Source organism: Erinaceus europaeus, unplaced genomic scaffold (assembly GCF_950295315.1).
Source record: "Erinaceus europaeus unplaced genomic scaffold, mEriEur2.1 scaffold_865, whole genome shotgun sequence".
Lineage (NCBI taxonomy): Eukaryota > Metazoa > Chordata > Mammalia > Eulipotyphla > Erinaceidae > Erinaceus > Erinaceus europaeus.
In genome coordinates, this window is record NW_026648088.1 from 11,680 (window position 1) to 30,022 (window position 18,343).

Here is an 18,343-nt window from a genome sequence, read left to right on the forward strand (position 1 = left end):
AGACGCAGGTGGAGAGGGCTGCGTGCGGGACCCTGCCAGTCCGTGGCACGTCTTTGGGACCTGACAGACCTGCTGACCCGGCTCCATTTTTTTTTTGGGGGGGCCTCTCCCTGTCTGCCCCCGCCCGGGTGCCCCAGGGTCTAGCTACGTCTCTGCAGGGACGGAACTCCGTGAAGGACGCTCCCACCCGCCGCTCTGCCCGTCCACGGTGGGTGTCTGCCCGGCCTCACCTCAATCAGGGTGAAACTAGGGATGACGCAGCCTGTGTCCTCAGCCTCAGGGACCTGACCCAGCCGCACGCAGCAGCCTTGGGGTCACTGCGGGCACAGGCCCGAGTCACAGGCGTGTCTGTGTGCACGCACACGTGTGTCCTAGCTCCACTGAGCAAACCCAGTTTCTGCCAAGCCCTCCGTGCCGCCCCTTTTTTATCCAGTAAACTTTATTCAGATATGACAACAGTACAAATTGCGTCCTCGGCTTGCAAAATAGGAGCGTCTGGTATTTACAGTAGGTGCACAGTGATACGCGGAGCAGAAGCCCCGTCCACTGCACGTCTGGAGTCTTCACGCCGGACGGACGGTCCTCTGCTGGAAACAGGCGACTGACTCCGCCCGCCCGGCGTCCCGCGAGGGCTGCCCCTCCCGCCGGCCCCAGAGCCTCTGCTTTGGGGGCCGCGTCCCGGTGCCCCTCCAGTGTCGCTCAGAGGGCAGGGCCAGGCCGGGGCCTGTGGGGAGCCCGGGCTCTGACACCCTCCGGGGGAGACTCTCTCTGGGAGCCAGAGAGGGTAGGGGCTCCCAGGGTCCCCTGAGACCCGGCCCCTTACCCGGGGGTCAGGGCGCCCGATGACTCACTTTCTGGGGTGGGAGGGGGGCTGTGCAGGGTAGGTACGGGGGGGGGGGGGGACTTGCGGGGCCACCTCCAGAGCGCCCAGCCTCTCCCTGCAGCAGAGCCCAGTCTCCTGAGGGCTGGCGGCCTGCTTGGCTCTGCAGAAGTTGGGTCCCAGTGAGGTGGGGGGGCTGCCTCCCTTCCTGCAGCCCTGCGCTCACTCTGGGGGGTGTGCTGGGAGCCCTGTCTGCTCGGTGCTGCCCAACCCCCCAACCCTCGGCTCCTCCTGTCCAAGTAACAGCAGGCTGGGAGATTCTGGAAGCAGCGACTGCTCTCTCCCTGGAGGGAGTACCCAGGAGCAGTTGTCCTGCCCTTCCTCCACAGGTTCAGAAGGTGGGGCTGCCACCTCCAGGCAGGCCTCCTTGGTTGGTGCCTGTTCTCCTTGGCAGCTGAACATAGGGCTGCTCCCCATCTTGTGGAGGGGGCTCCCTGGCTCCCTGGGCTGGGTCCTGGCTGGTTCGCTCTGCCCCCCCAGCCTCACCCCAGAAACATGCCTGGTTCCCTCTGCCCCCCCAGCCTCACCCCAGTGCTGAGCTCCCCCCCAGTGTCCCCCCCCCCCCGTGTCAGGAAGACAGGAACGCTGGGGGTTGGGTGGAGGGGTCCCGCCCCAGCCGTGCTGAGAGCCGCCGAACCCAGCGGCAAGAGTGTGGGGAGAGGGGCTTGGGGTCCCACAGGCGGCCACCGGGCACAGAGGGTCAGCGGGTAGCTCCAGGGGCCTGTGCGACCGAGTGCGAGGGGGCTGGAGACAGCGCGTCCTGACACGGGTCAGCCAGGCCCTCTGGACCTGCCGGTGATGCATGCCTGGTGCCTGGCGGGAGGGCGGGTGGGAGCTGGTGGGCCGCCTGGGGGAGGCGCTGGGTGGGCTGTGGGGACCATCCATTCTCCCTCAGGCAGAGGGGGCCTGGTCCTCTCTGTCCTCTTGTCCCCAGGCCGGCTGTGTGTCCTTGCAAACCGGGCACGGCCACCATGGCCGCAGCTGCCTCTCCGGGTGAGGCTGTGGGCCGAGACCCTCAGAGCTTGGCCCTTGGCGGCCGGTCCCCGGCAGATGGAGAGAGGCCACGCACAGGAGGCCCTGGGCCGTGGGCGCGGCAGCTGCGGGCAGGGAGGTGGCCCACCAGGCCGGGTGCCTTCACCGGCCCTTCAGGCGTTGCTGCGGCCAACGGCCGCTCTCCAGGCCTCCGGGGCCCTTGCTGCGGCCGGGGGCGGTCGGGACGGCCCTTGGGGATGACGCCCCTGGGCTGCACCCACCCGGGTCTGCCTGCCGTCGGCCACCGCGGTCCCTTCCGGTGGCTTCACAGAGCAAAGAGAAGGCAAAAAGCAGCAGGCCACGCACGGGCGGGCTGGCCAGGGTCGGAGGTGAGAGGTCAGAGGGTGGCGGAGGGCACCGGACACAGTCTGCTCCAGCCCCCATGGGGGGCTGCCCCGTCCTCTCTCGCTCTGTCTCTCTGTCTGTCTCTCTAGGTGACCCCTGCCGGTGTCTGCAGGGTGGACAGCGGGAGCTGGACGAGGATGGACGGGGTGGGGGACTCAGAAGCAACCAGGAGGCGGCGTCCACGGGCTTTCCTTTCTTTTATTCCCATTTCCCCCTTTTTCTTAAAAAACTTAAATAGATTTCTCAGCATTTCCGATACATCAGTTTTCTCATGCAAAGCCGCGACCCCTGCCTGGCACCCTGCCCGGGGGCCTCCTTGCTCTGCCACCTGGCCGGGCCCAGCCCCGGGCCCCGGGCTCCACCGCCGGCCGTGTGGGGTCCTCCGTGCAGGCGGCCCTCAGCTCTCGATGGCCATGGCCGAGATCAGCTGCTCCACCTTGAAGGCCAGACGCTGGCGCTGGGCCTGCTCGTCCTGCTGCAGGGCCCCCACGAGCTGCGGAGGAGGCGCGTCAGCCCCGCGGCCTCCCCCTCCCCGGTGCCGCATACCCGCACACGCACTCTGCATGCGATACACGTGTGCAAGTCACGCGACACACGGGCGGCCACGAATGCATGGCAAACCGCACGTATGCGGACACGTGTGCATGCACACGCAAGCTCACGTGCGCAGATATGACACGTGTCTACACAGTGCAGTCCCGTGGCACACACGGATGGACACGTGACATGAGTAGACACAGACATACGTAACATGCATGCACACAAGACACGCGTGAAACACACCCAGCCATGACACGCAGCACACCTGTGCACACACGTGTGGACAGCACAGACACGCAAGCACACGCTCAGGCACGCAGACGCGGCGACACACAGCCACACGGGACACGTGCACACAGACGCGCCAGACTGGCCGGGCCGCCTCACCTCCTCGCTGTACTTGCTGACGTAGGAGTAGAGCTCGCTCAGGGCGCTCAGCATGTGGAACTCGGCCGCGTGCAGCCGCGACTGCTCCGCCAGGTAGGCGTTCATGTCCTGGTCGCTGACGGCCGGCAGCTTGGCGATGTCGGCATAGTACCTGCGGGGAGGCGGGCTCAGTGGTGCCTCCCGGGTCTCCTCTCCAAGAGGAACAGCGACGCCCCCGGGCGGGAGTGCGGGGCACTGAGACGGTCACCCCCTCCTCTGGGCGCGGAGCCCACGGGGGCGCCCACCTCTCCACCCAGCTCTTGTAGCTGGGGATGTCCTTGGCGTAGAGCAGCTTGTTGGAGGGCGAGTCCTTGCCCAGCCGGTGCTCGGACGTGGAGCAGGAGTCCATGAAGGTCTGCGCCACCACCGACAGGCAGGCATCCGTCACGCTGCTCTTGTGGATGTCGAAGACGAACTGCGGGTTCTTGATGACGTTCACCCAGAAGCGCAGGGGCAGGCTGCGGGGACAGGGCGCTTGCTGGGCCCCAACCCACAGGGCTGCCCCTGCTCTCCCCAAGGTCCTCGGCCACCCGCAGGCGGCCTCTCCAGGCCTCTGCTACCCCAGCCCCACAGGGCCAGACCCCACCCTCCCATGGCCACCCCGCAGACCCCAGGCCCAGGCCCCCCGACAGCCCTCTGCCCTCCCTAATTCCATGGTCACCCCTGCAGCAACCCCCGGGTCCCCATTCTGCCCCTCGTACGCCAAGGCCAGCCCTCCTTTCCCAGGGCCCAGCACCCCCCACCCCTCACTGGCCCCAGGTCCCCCTCCAAAGCCAGCCCCCTGGCTTCCCCAAGCCCCCCAGACCCCTTCTGCCTGGGCCCTTCTAAGGCCAACCTCCCTGCCCCTTCCTGAGGCCCCTGGCCCCCTCCCATCCCACCCCTCCAAGGCTGTTTCCTCCTGAGTCCACCCACCCCCACGTCCAGGCCCAGTCCTGCTTGCCCAGTACCCCCATGCTCGTCCCCTCTGCTCCCAGCCCCCCGGGCCATGGCCAACCGCCCAGCCCTTCCCTCACGTCCAGGGGTCGTGGTCACCACAAGCTGCCCACGCAGGGCTCCAGAGGCCAGAGCTGTGGGGGTGGGGTGGTGCCTGGACCTTGGGGACACTGACCCTGAGCTCCAAGTGGGGTGCTCCTCACCTGTCCCCCAGGAGACGGGCTAGCGTGCGCCCTGCCCACTAGGCTCTCTGTCCGGCGGCTCTGCAGGGCCGGCACCTGCTCACGCCCATCATGCTCCCTGCCTGCGGAGGGGGGGCTTCCCTCTCTCTAATCTCCCCGCAGAGGCTGGTCAGGCCCGGGGAGCCCTGGCCGCAGGGTCCCCGCTGGAGGACGGTACTGGCCACCCACATAGGACGCAGCCTCACTGAGGCCGGGACCCTGCCTGCTACCCCGGGGCTCTGCTCCCTGTCCCGCAGGGCGAGAGTGACCTGTGGCCTGAGGTGACTTTGCAGCCCTGCAGCAGCCCCTCCCCTCTCTGCTCAGGGACCCGGCCGGGGCTGGACACAGGGGCTCTGCTGCTGCTGGCCTTGTCATACTGTCACCTTGTGTCCCCCAGGCCCTGTGTCCCCATGTCCCCCGTGTCCCCATGCCCCTACATACCCCTGTGCCCCCATGTCCCGTGTCCTCATATCTCCCCATGCCCCCCGTGTCCCACCACCGTGCCCCCATGTCCCCTGTGCCGTGTCCCCCAATGTCCCCATGCCCCCCGTTCCCCCGTGTCCCAATGCCCTCATGTCCCCCGATGCACCCTGTGCCCCTGCCCCTGTGCCCCTGCCCCCGTGCCCCGTACCAGTTGCTTTTCCAGGTGTGGCGCACGTCTGTGTCGTGGATGCCGTGCTTGTCGGCCTGCTCGTCCAGGAAGTCAAACATGTACTTGATGGGGACCGGCAGGGCGCTGCCCCTGTGCACGGTGCTGAACAGCGTCTCCAGCAAGTCGTCCACGAATTTCTGCAGCGTGCCCTGGGGGACGGCTCCCGTGAGCCCCTGCAGCTGCCGCCCTCCCCGGGGGCGGCGTGAGCACCCTGAGGGGAAAGTCCCTCCCCATGTGGCTGAGCCCCCCAGCCTCTGCCCAGCGCCCACCCCGCGGGGACCCTGCGCACGGGCCCACCCCACCTTGGTGGCCAGCAGCCGCGTCAGGTAGATCTCAGACACCATCTTGCTGCCGCGGTCGCCCTCCCTGTGATCGCCATGGTCGTGGTTCTTCACCAGGTGCCACAGCTTGACCCCGCTCTCCAGGTCAGGCGTGATCATGGGGGCGCGGGAGCGCAGGCTGTCTGGGCTGCCCGTGTACCTGCAGGAGGAGTCTGGGGGTGCGGAGGGCTCAGGGGGCGTCCGCCCTGTGGGACACCATTCCAGAACCTTTTGGGGGGAGGCCTTCGGGTTCCGAGAGGCCCGGACTCGCGGCACAGAACCACCCGGGGCCCGGGGAAGGCGGCACAGGCTCAAACCCGGGCTCGGAGGGGCCCTCACAGCTCTCCAGGGAAGGGGTCCAGTCTGACTTGGGCCTGCAGCTTTGAGGGCGTGTCTGCCCGAAGTCTGGCGCCTGGAGCTGAAATCCAGAGGCCTGGTGCCCTCTCACCCCGGGCAGGGGGCAGGGCAGGGGCCGGCTTGCCCACGGGGACGCCGTATGGTGGTTGGCTCAGAGCCTCTGGAGGTGCCGGCCGGAGGAAGGGTCCCAGGCCAGGAGGGCTCCGACAGGCCCGTGAAGGGCCCCAGCCGCGCCCTGCGCCCCTCTCCCTCCTCACCGTATCTGCTGATGGACGTCCGGGAGATGCTGGCCGACGCGGGGATGTTGTAGGAGGAGGTCTGCTTGGGCACCAGGGCTACCACTGAGCGGTCTGACACCTGAGAGGGTGGGGGCAGTGCTGTGGGTGACCGTTTCTGGCAGCAGGCCCCGTGCTGTCCGTGTCTGACGCGGGTGGGCGGGCACACGGGGGCCGAGCTACATCGGCCAGGTCCAGCAACATGACCCGTTTTCACCGAGCTCACTCTTTGCTCTTACAGGGGCGAAGCTGACACAAAGACATGGCCCCCTCCCACCTGGGGGCACCCGCACTCAACTCTGTGCCAGGAGGGGACCCCGGACATGAGGGGGTGGCGGTGTCCCGGCCACAGCGCCAGCCGGTGGGGCCAGCAGAGCCCGCGGCGGGATTGGCTCTGCCGCTGTCTGGAGCCTGTGCCCTGGGCTCCGGCAGGGACAGCACTGCGGGGTGTCTGCACCGGGCGCTGTGCCAGCCCTGGGGGCAAGCTGCTCACATGCTGGGGTCTCTCTGATTTAGGATGAGCCCCACAATCAAGGCACTGGCACGCGGTGATCCGATTAAACCCCAACTCGGAGGGAATAAAACAGCTATAATAATGTTATGGGCCATAAAACATTCCTATTAAGCCATTTTTTATTTTAACAACTTTTATGAACTTTATATGTTTGATTTATAGGTGCAGCGGGCAGAGAACCATCTTTCTGGGTTTTAAATTGTCAGTCTCTCTCTCCTTCCTAGTGAAGAAAAAAAAAAAAGAACTCAGCACTGGGCCGTGAAAGCGTAACTGAGCTCTAAAGAGGTTCTTGGGCTTGAGGCTGTTTGATGGCACCTCCCTGTGAATCCAGGAGCTGGGTTTGAATATCTCAGTGTTGAAGATCCAGGGGACTCTGACTCCAGGGGACAGTGGACAAGGGCCAGGTGACCCGGTGACCCTCTGGTGTGGCAAGGTCACAGCAGCATGCCCTTGATGGGACCTTTGGTGGCTGAGCACCCGAGGGCTGTCTGACACCCCAGGAGAGAGAGGCTGAGCCCCACTTATGGGGTGTCACGGGGAATCTGCAGGGTGACCTGCCTGCTGACCCTGGGCTCCGTTCAGCCCTGGACACCAGGCTGTGGACTGCGGCCTTTGGGGAGCTGGGCAGTCGGCCCCCGGCACGGCCACTTAGGCTGCAGGACATCCAGGGGCCGGCCTGTGGCCTCAGTCCTGGGGTGACGGCCAGGTCTGGCTTTTTGGGGACTGGGAGGACTCCGACACAAGGTCCGAGAGCCCCCCAGTGCCCAGAGCCCGGAGACAGGAGTCTGGCTGCTATGAGCACAGAGGGGCTGCATCCCCTGAGAGAGGTGTGCAGTGGTTCACCCCATGGCTCAGAGGATGGGCTGGGATGTGGGCAAGGTGGGTGACCCCAGGTGTGGTGACCCCAGGAGTGAGAGTTGGGTGGGTAGCCCAGGAGTGCACAGACTGATTCTCTGAGCCATTCTCTAAGTAAAGACTGGGGGCCTGCCTGGTGAGGAGGGCATGCCCAGGAGTGCACAGCACAGACTGACTCTCTGAGCCATTCTCTAAGTAAAGACTGGGGGCCTGCCAGGTGGGGAGGGCATGCCCAATGGTAGCACAGGGTGCAAGGCCAGAGGTCTCTATCCTGGTGAACCAACACTAAGGCACAAGTCCCAGACAGACCCCAGGGTGAACCTCTGCACAGCGTCCTACTGAAGCCCTGAGTCAACCTCCTGCCAGCTCTGCACCCCAGGACCATGCCCCCAGTGAACCCCAGGACAGTCCTGCACCCCAGGACCATGCCCCCGGTGAGCCCCAGGACAGTCCTGCACCCCAGGACCATGCCCCCGGTGAACCCCAGGACAGTCCTGCACCCCTGGACCATGCCCCCAGTGAACCCCAGGACAGTCCTGCACCCCAGGACCATGCCCCTGGTGAACCCCAGGACAGCCCTGCACCCCTGGACCATGACCCCAGGGTGAGCCCCAGGACAGCCCCTAAGCCCTGCACCCCTGGACCATGACCCCAGGGTGAGCCCCAGGGCAGCCCCCCAAGCCCTGCACCCCAGGACCATTCCCCCGGTGAACCCCAGGACAGTCCTGCACCCCTGGAACATGTCCCCTGGGTGAGCCCCCCAAGCCCTGCACCCCTGGACCATGCTCCCAGGTGAGCCCCAGGGCAGCCCCCCTCAATTCTTGGTCCCGCCCCTCGTGAAGGGATCACATTGGCCAGGTGATAGGGCTTCCAACCCACTCAGGTCCAGCCAATGGGCGGATGGAGTCACGCCCATAACTCCCAGACCACCAGGAATTGGGCATCATTGGGAGATCCCGCCAATGAGCACTGTGCTGGCTGAAGCTCATCTGCATATGGAACCCTAGCCCCACCCCTTCTGCCTATATTAGCTCGCCCTAGGGACTCCAGGAGTGTTGCTGTGCCCAGGGCTGGGGGCTGGGGGGCTGGAGCTGTGACCCTGTGCAGCCCAGACCGGGAGCCTCAGTCCTGGGTCACACAGGCCCTGCGTCCCCTCAGAGAACTTTCCGGCATGGGGAGCGGGCGCACAGGGCAGCTGGGCACAGCGCCCCAGGTCCCCAGGCAGGGAGGGGGACAGTCTAGAGCTGGCTGCTCGGACCTGGTAATGCCCCAGCGTGTTCAGCCTCTTCCAGTCGCCCTCGATCTTGGTGGTGATGTCTTCATCCTGCAGCACCACACGTGCCAGGCGGCCCTGGCGCCACTCTGGGTGGGCAGGAGGCTAGTGAGGGGGGCAGACCTTCTGCAAGGCCTGCTCTGTGCCCTGTGCCCACGGCTCCTGCCCTGTGCCACTGCTCCTGCCCTGTGCCCACGGCTCCTGCCCTGTGCCCACGGCTCCTGCCCTGTGCCACTGCTCCTGTCCTGTGCCCACGGCTCCCTGCCCTGTGCCCACTGCTCCCTGCCCTGTGCCCACGGCTCCTGCCCTGTGCCACTGCTCCTGCCCTGTGCCCACTGCTCCCTGCCCTGTGCCCACGGCTCCCTGCCCTGTGCCCACGGCTCCTTCCCTGTGCCCACGGCTCCCTGCCCTGTGCCCACGGCTCCTGCCCTGTGCCACGGCTCCTGCCCTGTGCCCACGGCTCCTGCCCTGTGCCCACGGCTCCTGCCCTGTGCCCACGGCTCCTGCCCTGTGCCCACGGCTCCTTCCCTGTGCCCACGGCTCCTGCCCTGTGCCCACGGCTCCTTCCCTGTGCCCACGGCTCCTTCCCTGTGCCCACGGCTCCTGCCCTGTGCCCACGGCTCCTGCCCTGTGCCCACGGTTCCTGCCCTGTGCCCACGGCTCCTGCCCTGTGCCCACGGCTCCTGCCCTGTGCCCACGGTTCCTGCCCTGTGCCCACGGCTCCTGCCCTGTGCCCACGGTTCCTGCCCTGTGCCCACGGCTCCTTCCCTGTGCCCACGGCTCCTGCCCTGTGCCACGGCTCCCTGCCCTGTGCCCACTGCTCCTGCCCTGTGCCACGGCTCCTTCCCTGTGCCCACGGCTCCTGCCCTGTGCCCATGGCTCCCTGCCCTGTGCCACGGCTCCTGCCCTGTGCCACGGCTCCTGCCCTGTGCCCACGGCTCCTGCCCTGTGCCACGGCTCCTTCCCTGTGCCCACGGCTCCTGCCCTGGGCCCCTCAGCACAGACCCAGGTCCATGTCCACTGCCCGCGGCCGCTGTGAGTAAGGCGCATTCTTGTAGACAGCGTCCAGGATCTTCTCCTTGGCCTGCGTGATGGTGTCGCAGTTGAGCGCCTTCATGGGAATCTCGGGGCTGTTCTCGTTGTCGGGGTTCACGCAGTTCAGGGTCTGCGGGCGGCAGGGCCAGGGCACTGAGTGGTTGGTGCCTCCTCTCTGCTGGCACTGCCACTCACCCTGCCCCCGGCCCTCACAGCACCCAGCCCCCGGCCCTCACAGCACCCAGCCCCCGGCCCTCACAGCACCCAGCCCCCGGCCCTCACAGCACCTGGCCCCCGGCCCTCACAGCCCCCGGCCCTCACAGCACCCAGCCCCTTACAGCACCCAGCCCCCGGCCCTCACAGCACCTGGCCCCCGGCCCTCACAGCCCCCGGCCCTCACAGCACCCAGCCCCCGCTCCGTGGCCCCCACCCCCCAGCTCCGACCCCCCCCCACCAGCGTCTTGTAGTCGATCTGCTGGCGGATGAGCTTGTCCTCGCTCAGTGAGTAGCGCGCCTCCCCGGTCACGGCGTCGATGGGCCCCTTCTCCACCTGCTGCTTGATGGCGCAGAACAGCATGAAGAGAGGCTCCCCCGCGCACTCCTGCGGCCGGGTCGGGTCTGAGTGGGGCGCCCCGTGCCCGCGCCCGCCCGCCCGCCCGCCCGCGCCCCGCCCCGCCCGCCCGCGCCCGCCCTTCCTCGCCCGCCCGCGCCCTCACCTTCAGGAACTTGTGCAGCAGAAAGGCAAACCAATTGGTGAGCATCTTCTCAGCCACAGACTCCGTCCTGGGGGCGAGGGTGTCGGGCAGCCAGAGGGCGCAGTGACCTCACACCCAGAGGGCGCAGTGACCACACACCCAGAGGGCGCAGTGACCACACACCCAGAGGGCGCAGTGACCTCACACCCAGAGGGCGCAGTGACCACACACCCAGAGGGCGCAGTGACCTCACACCCAGAGGGCGCAGTGACCACACACCCAGAGGGCGCAGTGACCACACACCCAGAGGGCGCAGTGACCACACACCCAGAGGGCGCAGTGACCTCACACCCAGAGGGCGCAGTGACCACACACCCAGAGGGCGCAGTGACCACACACCCAGAGGGCGCAGTGACCACACACCCAGAGGGCGCAGTGACCTCACACCCAGAGGGCGCAGTGACCTCACACCCAGAGGGCTCAGTGACCTCACACCCAGAGGGCGCAGTGACCACACACCCAGAGGGCGCAGTGACCTCACACCCAGAGGGCGCAGTGACCTCACACCCAGAGGGCGCAGTGACCTCACACCCAGAGGGCGCAGTGACCTCACACCCAGAGGGCGCAGTGACCTCACACCCAGAGGGCGCAGTGACCACACACCCAGAGGGCGCAGTGACCACACACCCAGAGGGCGCAGTGACCACACACCCAGAGGGCGCAGTGACCACACACCCAGAGGGCGCAGTGACCACACACCCAGAGGGCGCAGTGACCACACACCCAGAGGGCGCAGTGACCACACACCCAGAGGGCGCAGTGACCTCACACCCAGAGGGCGCAGTGACCACACACCCAGAGGGCGCAGTGACCACACACCCAGAGGGCGCAGTGACCTCACACCCAGAGGGCGCAGTGACCTCACACCCAGAGGGCGCAGTGACCTCACCCAGAGGGCGCAGTGACCACACACCCAGAGGGCGCAGTGACCACACACCCAGAGGGCGCAGTGACCTCACACCCAGAGGGCGCAGTGACCTCACACCCAGAGGGCGCAGTGACCTCACACCCAGAGGGCGCAGTGACCACACACCCAGAGGGCGCAGTGACCTCACACCCAGAGGGCGCAGTGACCACACACCCAGAGGGCGCAGTGACCTCACACCCAGAGGGCGCAGTGACCACACACCCAGAGGGCGCAGTGACCACACACCCAGAGGGCGCAGTGACCTCACACCCAGAGGGCGCAGTGACCACACACCCAGAGGGCGCAGTGACCTCACACCCAGAGGGCGCAGTGACCACACACCCAGAGGGCGCAGTGACCACACACCCAGAGGGCGCAGTGACCACACACCCAGAGGGTGCAGTGACCTCACACCCAGAGGGCGCAGTGACCACACACCCAGAGGGCGCAGTGACCTCACACCCAGAGGGCGCAGTGACCTCACACCCAGAGGGCGCAGTGACCTCACACCCAGAGGGCGCAGTGACCTCACACCCAGAGGGCGCAGTGACCTCACACCCAGAGGGCGCAGTGACCTCACACCTGCACTGAGGGGGCTGTGGGGCTGTCTGCCCATGAGGCTGGGGGCTGGGGGGCTGTCTGCCCATGAGGCTGGGGGCTGGGGGGCTGTCTGCCCATGAGGCTGGGGGCTGGGGGGCTGTCTGCCCATGAGGCTGGGGGGCTGTCTGCCCATGGACCTCTCCAACCCCCACCAGAGCTGCCCCAGGCCCCACTCCTCTACCCCCCCTCCTGCGTCCTTCCACCAGCCTTATCCCCTCCCAGGCCCAGGCCTTGCCCCGCCCCTCCTGCACACCACGCCCCTTTCGCAGGCCTCACCATCTAGGCCCCGCCCCTCCTGCACACCACGCCCCTTTCGCAGGCCTCACCATCTAGGCCCCGCCCCTCCTGCACACCACGCCCCTTTCGCAGGCCTCACCATCTAGGCCCCGCCCCTCCTGCACACCACGCCCCCCCCGCGGGGGCTCCCGCCCTCGGCCCCGCCCTCCCGCAGGCCCCGCCCCGCGCCCCACCTGCGCAGCAGCAGCTTGGGGTGGTTCTTGTTCTCCAGGTTCTTCGCGATGAGGTCGGCCAGCAGCTGCTTGAGCACGTCGGTGGCGAACTCGAGGCGGGCCTGCAGCGCCGTCATGATGAGCGAGGCCACGTTGCCTCGGTCGCGCATGGAGAAGCCGCGCTGGGCCTCGAGGGTGCGCACGAAGGTGAGCAGGAACACCTTACTGTGCAGCAGCTGCGCGAACAGCCGCAGCGCCTTCTCCACCTGCTGCTGCGCGTGGCCCTGCACCTGCGGGCCGGAGGGTCAGCCCGCGCCGCCCGGCCCCGACCCCGGCCGGCACCCAGCCTCACCCCGCGTCACCCGGGGCGCACTCCTGCCCTGGCACCTGGGGGCAGCACCCAGCCTCACCCCGCGTCACCCGGGGCGCACTCCTGCCCTGGCACCTGGGGGCAGCACCCAGCCTCACCCCGCGTCACCCAGGGCGCACTCCTGCCCTGGCACCTGGGGGCAGCACCCAGCCTCACCCCGCGTCACCCGGGGCGCGCACCTGCCCTGGCACCTGGGGGCAGCACCCAGCCTCACCCCGCGTCACCCGGGGCTCACTCCTGCCCTGGCACCTGGGGGCAGCACCCAGCCTCACCCCGCGTCACCCGGGGCGCACTCCTGCCCTGGCACCTGGGGGCAGCACCCAGCCTCACGCCACGTCACCTGGGGCACACTCCTGCCCTGGCACCTGGGGGCAGCACCCAGCCTCACCCCGCGTCACCCGGGGCACACTCCTGCCCTGGCACCTGGGGGCAGCACCCAGCCTCACCCCGCGTCACCCGGGGCTCACTCCTGCCCTGGCACCTGGGGGCAGCACCCAGCCTCACCCCGCGTCACCCGGGGCGCACTCCTGCCCTGGCACCTGGGGGCAGCACCCAGCCTCACGCCACGTCACCTGGGGCACACTCCTGCCCTGGCACCTGGGGGCAGCACCCAGCCTCACCCCGCGTCACCCGGGGCTCACTCCTGCCCTGGCACCTGGGGGCAGCACCCAGCCTCACCCCGCGTCACCCGGGGCGCACTCCTGCCCTGGCACCTGGGGGCAGCACCCAGCTTCACCCCGCGTCACCCGGGGCTCACTCCTGCCCTGGCACCTGGGGGCAGCACCCAGCCTCACCCCGCGTCACCCGGGGCGCACTCCTGCCCTGGCACCTGGGGGCAGCACCCAGCCTCACGCCACGTCACCTGGGGCACACTCCTGCCCTGGCACCTGGGGGCAGCACCCAGCCTCACCCCGCGTCACCCGGGGCGCACTCCTGCCCTGGCACCTGGGGGCAGCACCCAGCCTCACCCCGCGTCACCCGGGGCGCACTCCTGCCCTGGCACCTGGGGGCAGCACCCAGCCTCACCCCGCGTCACCCGGGGCGCGCACCTGCCCTGGCACCTGGGGGCAGCACCCAGCCTCACCCCGCGTCACCCGGGGCGCACTCCTGCCCTGGCACCTGGGGGCAGCACCCAGCCTCACCCCGCGTCACCCGGGGCGCGCACCTGCCCTGGCACCTGGGGGCAGCACCCAGCCTCACCCCGCGTCACCCGGGGCGCGCACCTGCCCTGGCACCTGGGGGCAGCACCCAGCCTCACGCCACGTCACCCGGGGCGCACTCCTGCCCTGGCACCTGGGGGCAGCACCCAGCCTCACCCCGCGTCACCCGGGGCGCACTCCTGCCCTGGCACCTGGGGGCAGCACCCAGCCTCACCCCGCGTCACCCGGGGCGCACTCCTGCCCTGGCACCTGGGGGCAGCACCCAGCCTCACCCCGCGTCACCCGGGGCGCACTCCTGCCCTGGCACCTGGGGGCAGCACCCAGCCTCACCCCGCGTCACCCGGGGCGCACTCCTGCCCTGGCACCTGGGGGCAGCACCCAGCCTCACCCCGCGTCACCCGGGGCTCACTCCTGCCCTGGCACCTGGGGGCAGCACCCAGCCTCACCCCGCGTCACCCGGGGCGCACTCCTGCCCTGGCACCTGGGGGCAGCACCCAGCCTCACGCCACGTCACCTGGGGCACACTCCTGCCCTGGCACCTGGGGGCAGCACCCAGCCTCACCCCGCGTCACCCGGGGCGCACTCCTGCCCTGGCACCTGGGGGCAGCACCCAGCCTCACCCCGCGTCACCCGGGGCACGCACCTGCCCCTTTCCCTGCCCCTGGGGGCACCTGCGCCACACAGCACGACCTAGGCCCATCACACTGACCACAGGCCGCAGCACGGGCGCCCACCCCGCCTCACCTCCAGCTCCCGCAGCACGGGGTGGTCCTCGATGCCTGGGAAGAGCACCCGCATGGCGTAGGTGCGGTAGTCCAGGTAGGGGATGCCTGAGCGGTCCAGGTCGCTGGTCAGCTCGTTGATGTCCGTCTGCAGCTCTGCAAACGCTGTGGACGGGAGGGACACAGAGGTCAGGGGTGGCGGGGTCAAGGGTCAGGGGCTCCACAGGTGTCCACAGGTGTGATGTGGCATGTGAGCACACCGCTTCAGTGAAGATCACAGCACAGGCCCCAGCACAGGCCTGGCTGAGTGGTTCCTCCGCTCCCTCTCAGGTAAAATCCCTACAAGGAAGAACGAGACGCACAGCCTCGGGCACAGACCCGTGCGGGGTGGGGGGACGGTGCGGTGGGAACGTCCACACTGTGTCCCACACGCCAGCACGGGCCCAGTCGCACACCGACGCGGGGGGGGGGGGGGGGAGCAGCCATGCACCCGAGGGCCACGCCCAGCCTGAAACCGGAGGGCCTGCCCCGGTGTCCGTGTGGGGTGACCTCAGCCCATGAGCTGCCGTTACAGAGGGACAGGCTGACACCGGACAGGAAGGGGCTGGGGGCTGGGGGCACAGTGCTTGATGGGGAGAGAGGGTCCTAGGAAGGACGGCGTCAGCTGCACCACAGCATGAGTGTGCTCTCCGGCCGAGATGAAGGTGCATGCTGAGGGCAGCCACCAGTGAGCACACACACGTGTCCACACGCACGTACACACGTCCCTGAGATTCAGCCGGATGCTGGTGTCCCAGAGGCCTGACTAAGGACCCCCCTAGGCCCAGCCCCCTTCAGCACAGGCCTCCCCTCCTGATGGTGCAGCAAAAGCAGACAGCTGTGGTTCTGGAGTAGGCATGGCCCAGGGAGCCAGGCCGCAGCCTGGGGGACAGGCTGTGTGGCAGTGGGGTCCCTGCACAGTCTCCCTGTGTGGCAGTGGGGTCCCTGCACAGTCTCCCTGTGTGGCAGTGGGGTCCCTGCACAGTGTCCCTGTGTGGCAGTGGGGTCCCTGCACTGTGTCCCCTGTGTGGCAGTGGGGTCCCTGCACTGTGTCCCCTGTGTGGCAGTGGAGTCCCTGCATTGTGTCCCCTGTGTGGCAGTGGGGTCCCTGCACAGTGTCCCCTGTGTGGCAGTGGGGTCCCTGGCACAGTGTCCCCTGTGTGGCAGTGGGGTCCCTGCACAGTGTCCCTGCGTGGCAGTGGGGTCCCTGCACAGTGTCCCTGCGTGGCAGTGGGGTCCCTGCACAGTGTCCCTGCGTGGCAGTGGGGTCCCTGCACAGTGTCCCTGCGTGGCAGTGGGGTCCCTGCACAGTGTCCCTGCGTGGCAGTGGGGTCCCTGCACAGTGTCCCTGTGTGGCAGTGGGGTCCCTGCACAGTGTCCCCTGTGTGGCAGTGGTGTCCCTGCACAGTGTCCCTGCAGAGTGGTGGGAGCCTCACCCTCCTTGCACTCCAGCGCCACACGGGACTCCAGGCTGTCCATCTGCATCTGCAGCCTCTTGAGCGTGAGGTCATTCTCGCGGGACTTGCGCCTGTAGGCCACCAGCACCGTGACCACCACCAGCAGCAGCAGGCTGCCCCCAGCCGCAATGCTGACCACGGCGGGCAGGGTCAGCAGGCTGTCGGCTGCCACGCTCACTGAACCGGGCGAGAAGACCACGCCACCCACGTGTACCTGCAGAGGGGGCCGCGGGTGAGGGGGCCAGGTGGGGGTCCTCATTCCCCCTAGTGGGTCCTCACTCACCATGACCCGGGCGGCTCACCATTACCGGGGGGGCTCACCATGACCCTGTGCTGCCTGGTCAGTGGGGGGGGGGTCACCGTGACCCAGTGGGGGCTCAGCATGAGCCGGGGGGCTCAGCATGACCCGCGGGGCTCACCGTGACCCGGGGGGCTCACCATGACTCACCGTGACCCTGTGCTGCCTGGTCAGTGGGGGGGTCACCGTGACCCAGTGGGGGCTCACCGTGACCCGGGGGACTCACCGTGACCCTGTGCTGCCCAGTCAGTGGTGGGGGCTCACAGAGCAGCTGTGTCTCGGACACAGTGATGGCGCAGGGCGTGTCCCCGATGAGCACAGTGTAGTTGAGCCGGGCACCCCCAGAGGCAGGAGGGCACAAGTTCCTGCCCTGCGGACACAGTGTCCTCAGAGGCAACCTCGGCAGGACGTGAAGCCCTCAGCTCTCACCGCTTAGCCCTCAGCCCTCACCCCCTCAGCTGCAGCCCCTCACCTCTCAGCTCTCACCCCCTCAGCCCTCACCCCCTCAGCTGCAGCCCCTCACCTCTCAGCTCTCACCCCCTCAGCCCTCACCCCCTCAGCTGCAGCCCCTCACCTCTCAGCTCTCACCCCCTCAGCTCTCACCCCCTCAGCTGCAGCCCCTCACCTCTCAGCTCTCACCCCCTCAGCTCTCACCCCCTCAGCTGCAGCCTCTCAGCCCTCAGCCCCCACGGCCTTTGGAGGCGAGGCAGAGGGGCAGCGGGCAGAGCTGTGGGGTCCCCGGCCGGAGCCGCCCACCTTGAGGATGATGGGGGCGCCCGGCTTCTGGTGGAGCAGGCCCGAGGGGCTGAGCAGCTCGAAGGTGGGGTTGGGGTAGTAGGTGAAGCGGGTGGCGTTGTAGACCAGCAGCGAGCGCACGCCGTTGAACACGAAGCCGAACTCGTCAGGCCGCTCCACGGCGTCCAGGCCGGGCCGGTACTCGGCCGTCAGCGAGGGCGCCAGGCAGGCGAGCGTGGTGGCGTTGACCACGGAGCAGACCTGCGGCGGGGACAGCGTGTCGCCTCCCGGCCAGGCCGGGCCAGGTGCCCCCGGGGACCCCACACTCACGTTCAGGGACTCCTTGCCGTTGAACTTGACGCGCACTCGCGGCTCCTGGATCACGTCCAGGTTGAAGCCTGTCACCGTCAGCGGGGTGTGGCCGCTGGGGACGGGGGCGGTCAGGGGGCCAGCCGGCCGTTTCCCCGGCCCTCCCGCGGCCCCTACACGCTCCCCTCCCCACCCCTCAGGGCCTTCCTTAAGACCCCATCCCCGCCCTGCCCCATCCCCCAGACTACCCCCTGGGCTCCGCAGGCCCCCTCCGCCCTCCTCCATTTCCCCACGCCCCCTCCCCAGTTCTCTGGCACCCCTGGGCCCCTCAGGGCCCCTCCCTGTTCCACAAGCCCCCCCAGCCCCCCAGCCCCACCTGGCGATGCTCCACTCGGGCTCAATGTGCTGCACCCGCGGGTCGTCAATGTACTCAAACTGCAGGTCACTGTCCACCTGAGCACGGTCCACACTCACGGACACAGGCACCACGCCCAGGCCGGCGGACGAGGCGGCGGACACGCACACGATCTCGTTCATGGAGCGCCTGGGAGAGGCGGCGGTGAGGGCGGGCTCACGAGGGGGTGCTCCCCGGACAGTGCTCACTGGACACTGCACTCACACTGGACATTAGACTCACACAGGACACTGTGCTCACACAGGACACTGCGCTCACACTGGACACTGCACTCACACTGGACACTGCGCTCACACTGGACACTGCGCTCACACAGGACAATGTGCTCACACTGGACACTGCGCTCACACTGGACACTGCGCTCACACTGGACACTGTGCTCACACTGGACACTGCGCTCACACTGGAGACTGCGCTCACACTGGACACTGCGCTCACACTGGACACTGCGCTCACACTGGACACTGCG

At 68.3% G+C, this 18,343-nt stretch overlaps 1 protein-coding gene across 1 annotated transcript in view; it reads right to left on the reverse strand.

The window, feature by feature from the left end:
* Positions 1-419: 419 nt before the first annotated feature.
* Positions 420-18,343, reverse strand: part of PLXNA2 (plexin A2) — a 40,644-nt gene continuing 22,720 nt past the window's right edge. Inside the window, exons 15-31 of the mRNA XM_060184723.1 lie at positions 17,836-18,003; positions 17,481-17,574; positions 17,172-17,411; positions 16,642-16,785; positions 16,097-16,331; positions 14,644-14,786; positions 12,391-12,659; positions 10,375-10,441; positions 10,113-10,259; positions 9,629-9,788; positions 8,609-8,712; positions 5,964-6,063; positions 5,332-5,522; positions 5,009-5,178; positions 3,469-3,681; positions 3,185-3,335; positions 420-2,750 (exon numbers count right to left, since the gene is read on the reverse strand). Coding sequence (XP_060040706.1) covers positions 2,655-2,750; positions 3,185-3,335; positions 3,469-3,681; positions 5,009-5,178; positions 5,332-5,522; positions 5,964-6,063; positions 8,609-8,712; positions 9,629-9,788; positions 10,113-10,259; positions 10,375-10,441; positions 12,391-12,659; positions 14,644-14,786; positions 16,097-16,331; positions 16,642-16,785; positions 17,172-17,411; positions 17,481-17,574; positions 17,836-18,003 — 2,692 coding nt within the window. The 3' untranslated portion in view covers positions 420-2,654. The remainder of the gene's footprint in view (positions 2,751-3,184; positions 3,336-3,468; positions 3,682-5,008; positions 5,179-5,331; positions 5,523-5,963; positions 6,064-8,608; positions 8,713-9,628; positions 9,789-10,112; positions 10,260-10,374; positions 10,442-12,390; positions 12,660-14,643; positions 14,787-16,096; positions 16,332-16,641; positions 16,786-17,171; positions 17,412-17,480; positions 17,575-17,835; positions 18,004-18,343) is intronic.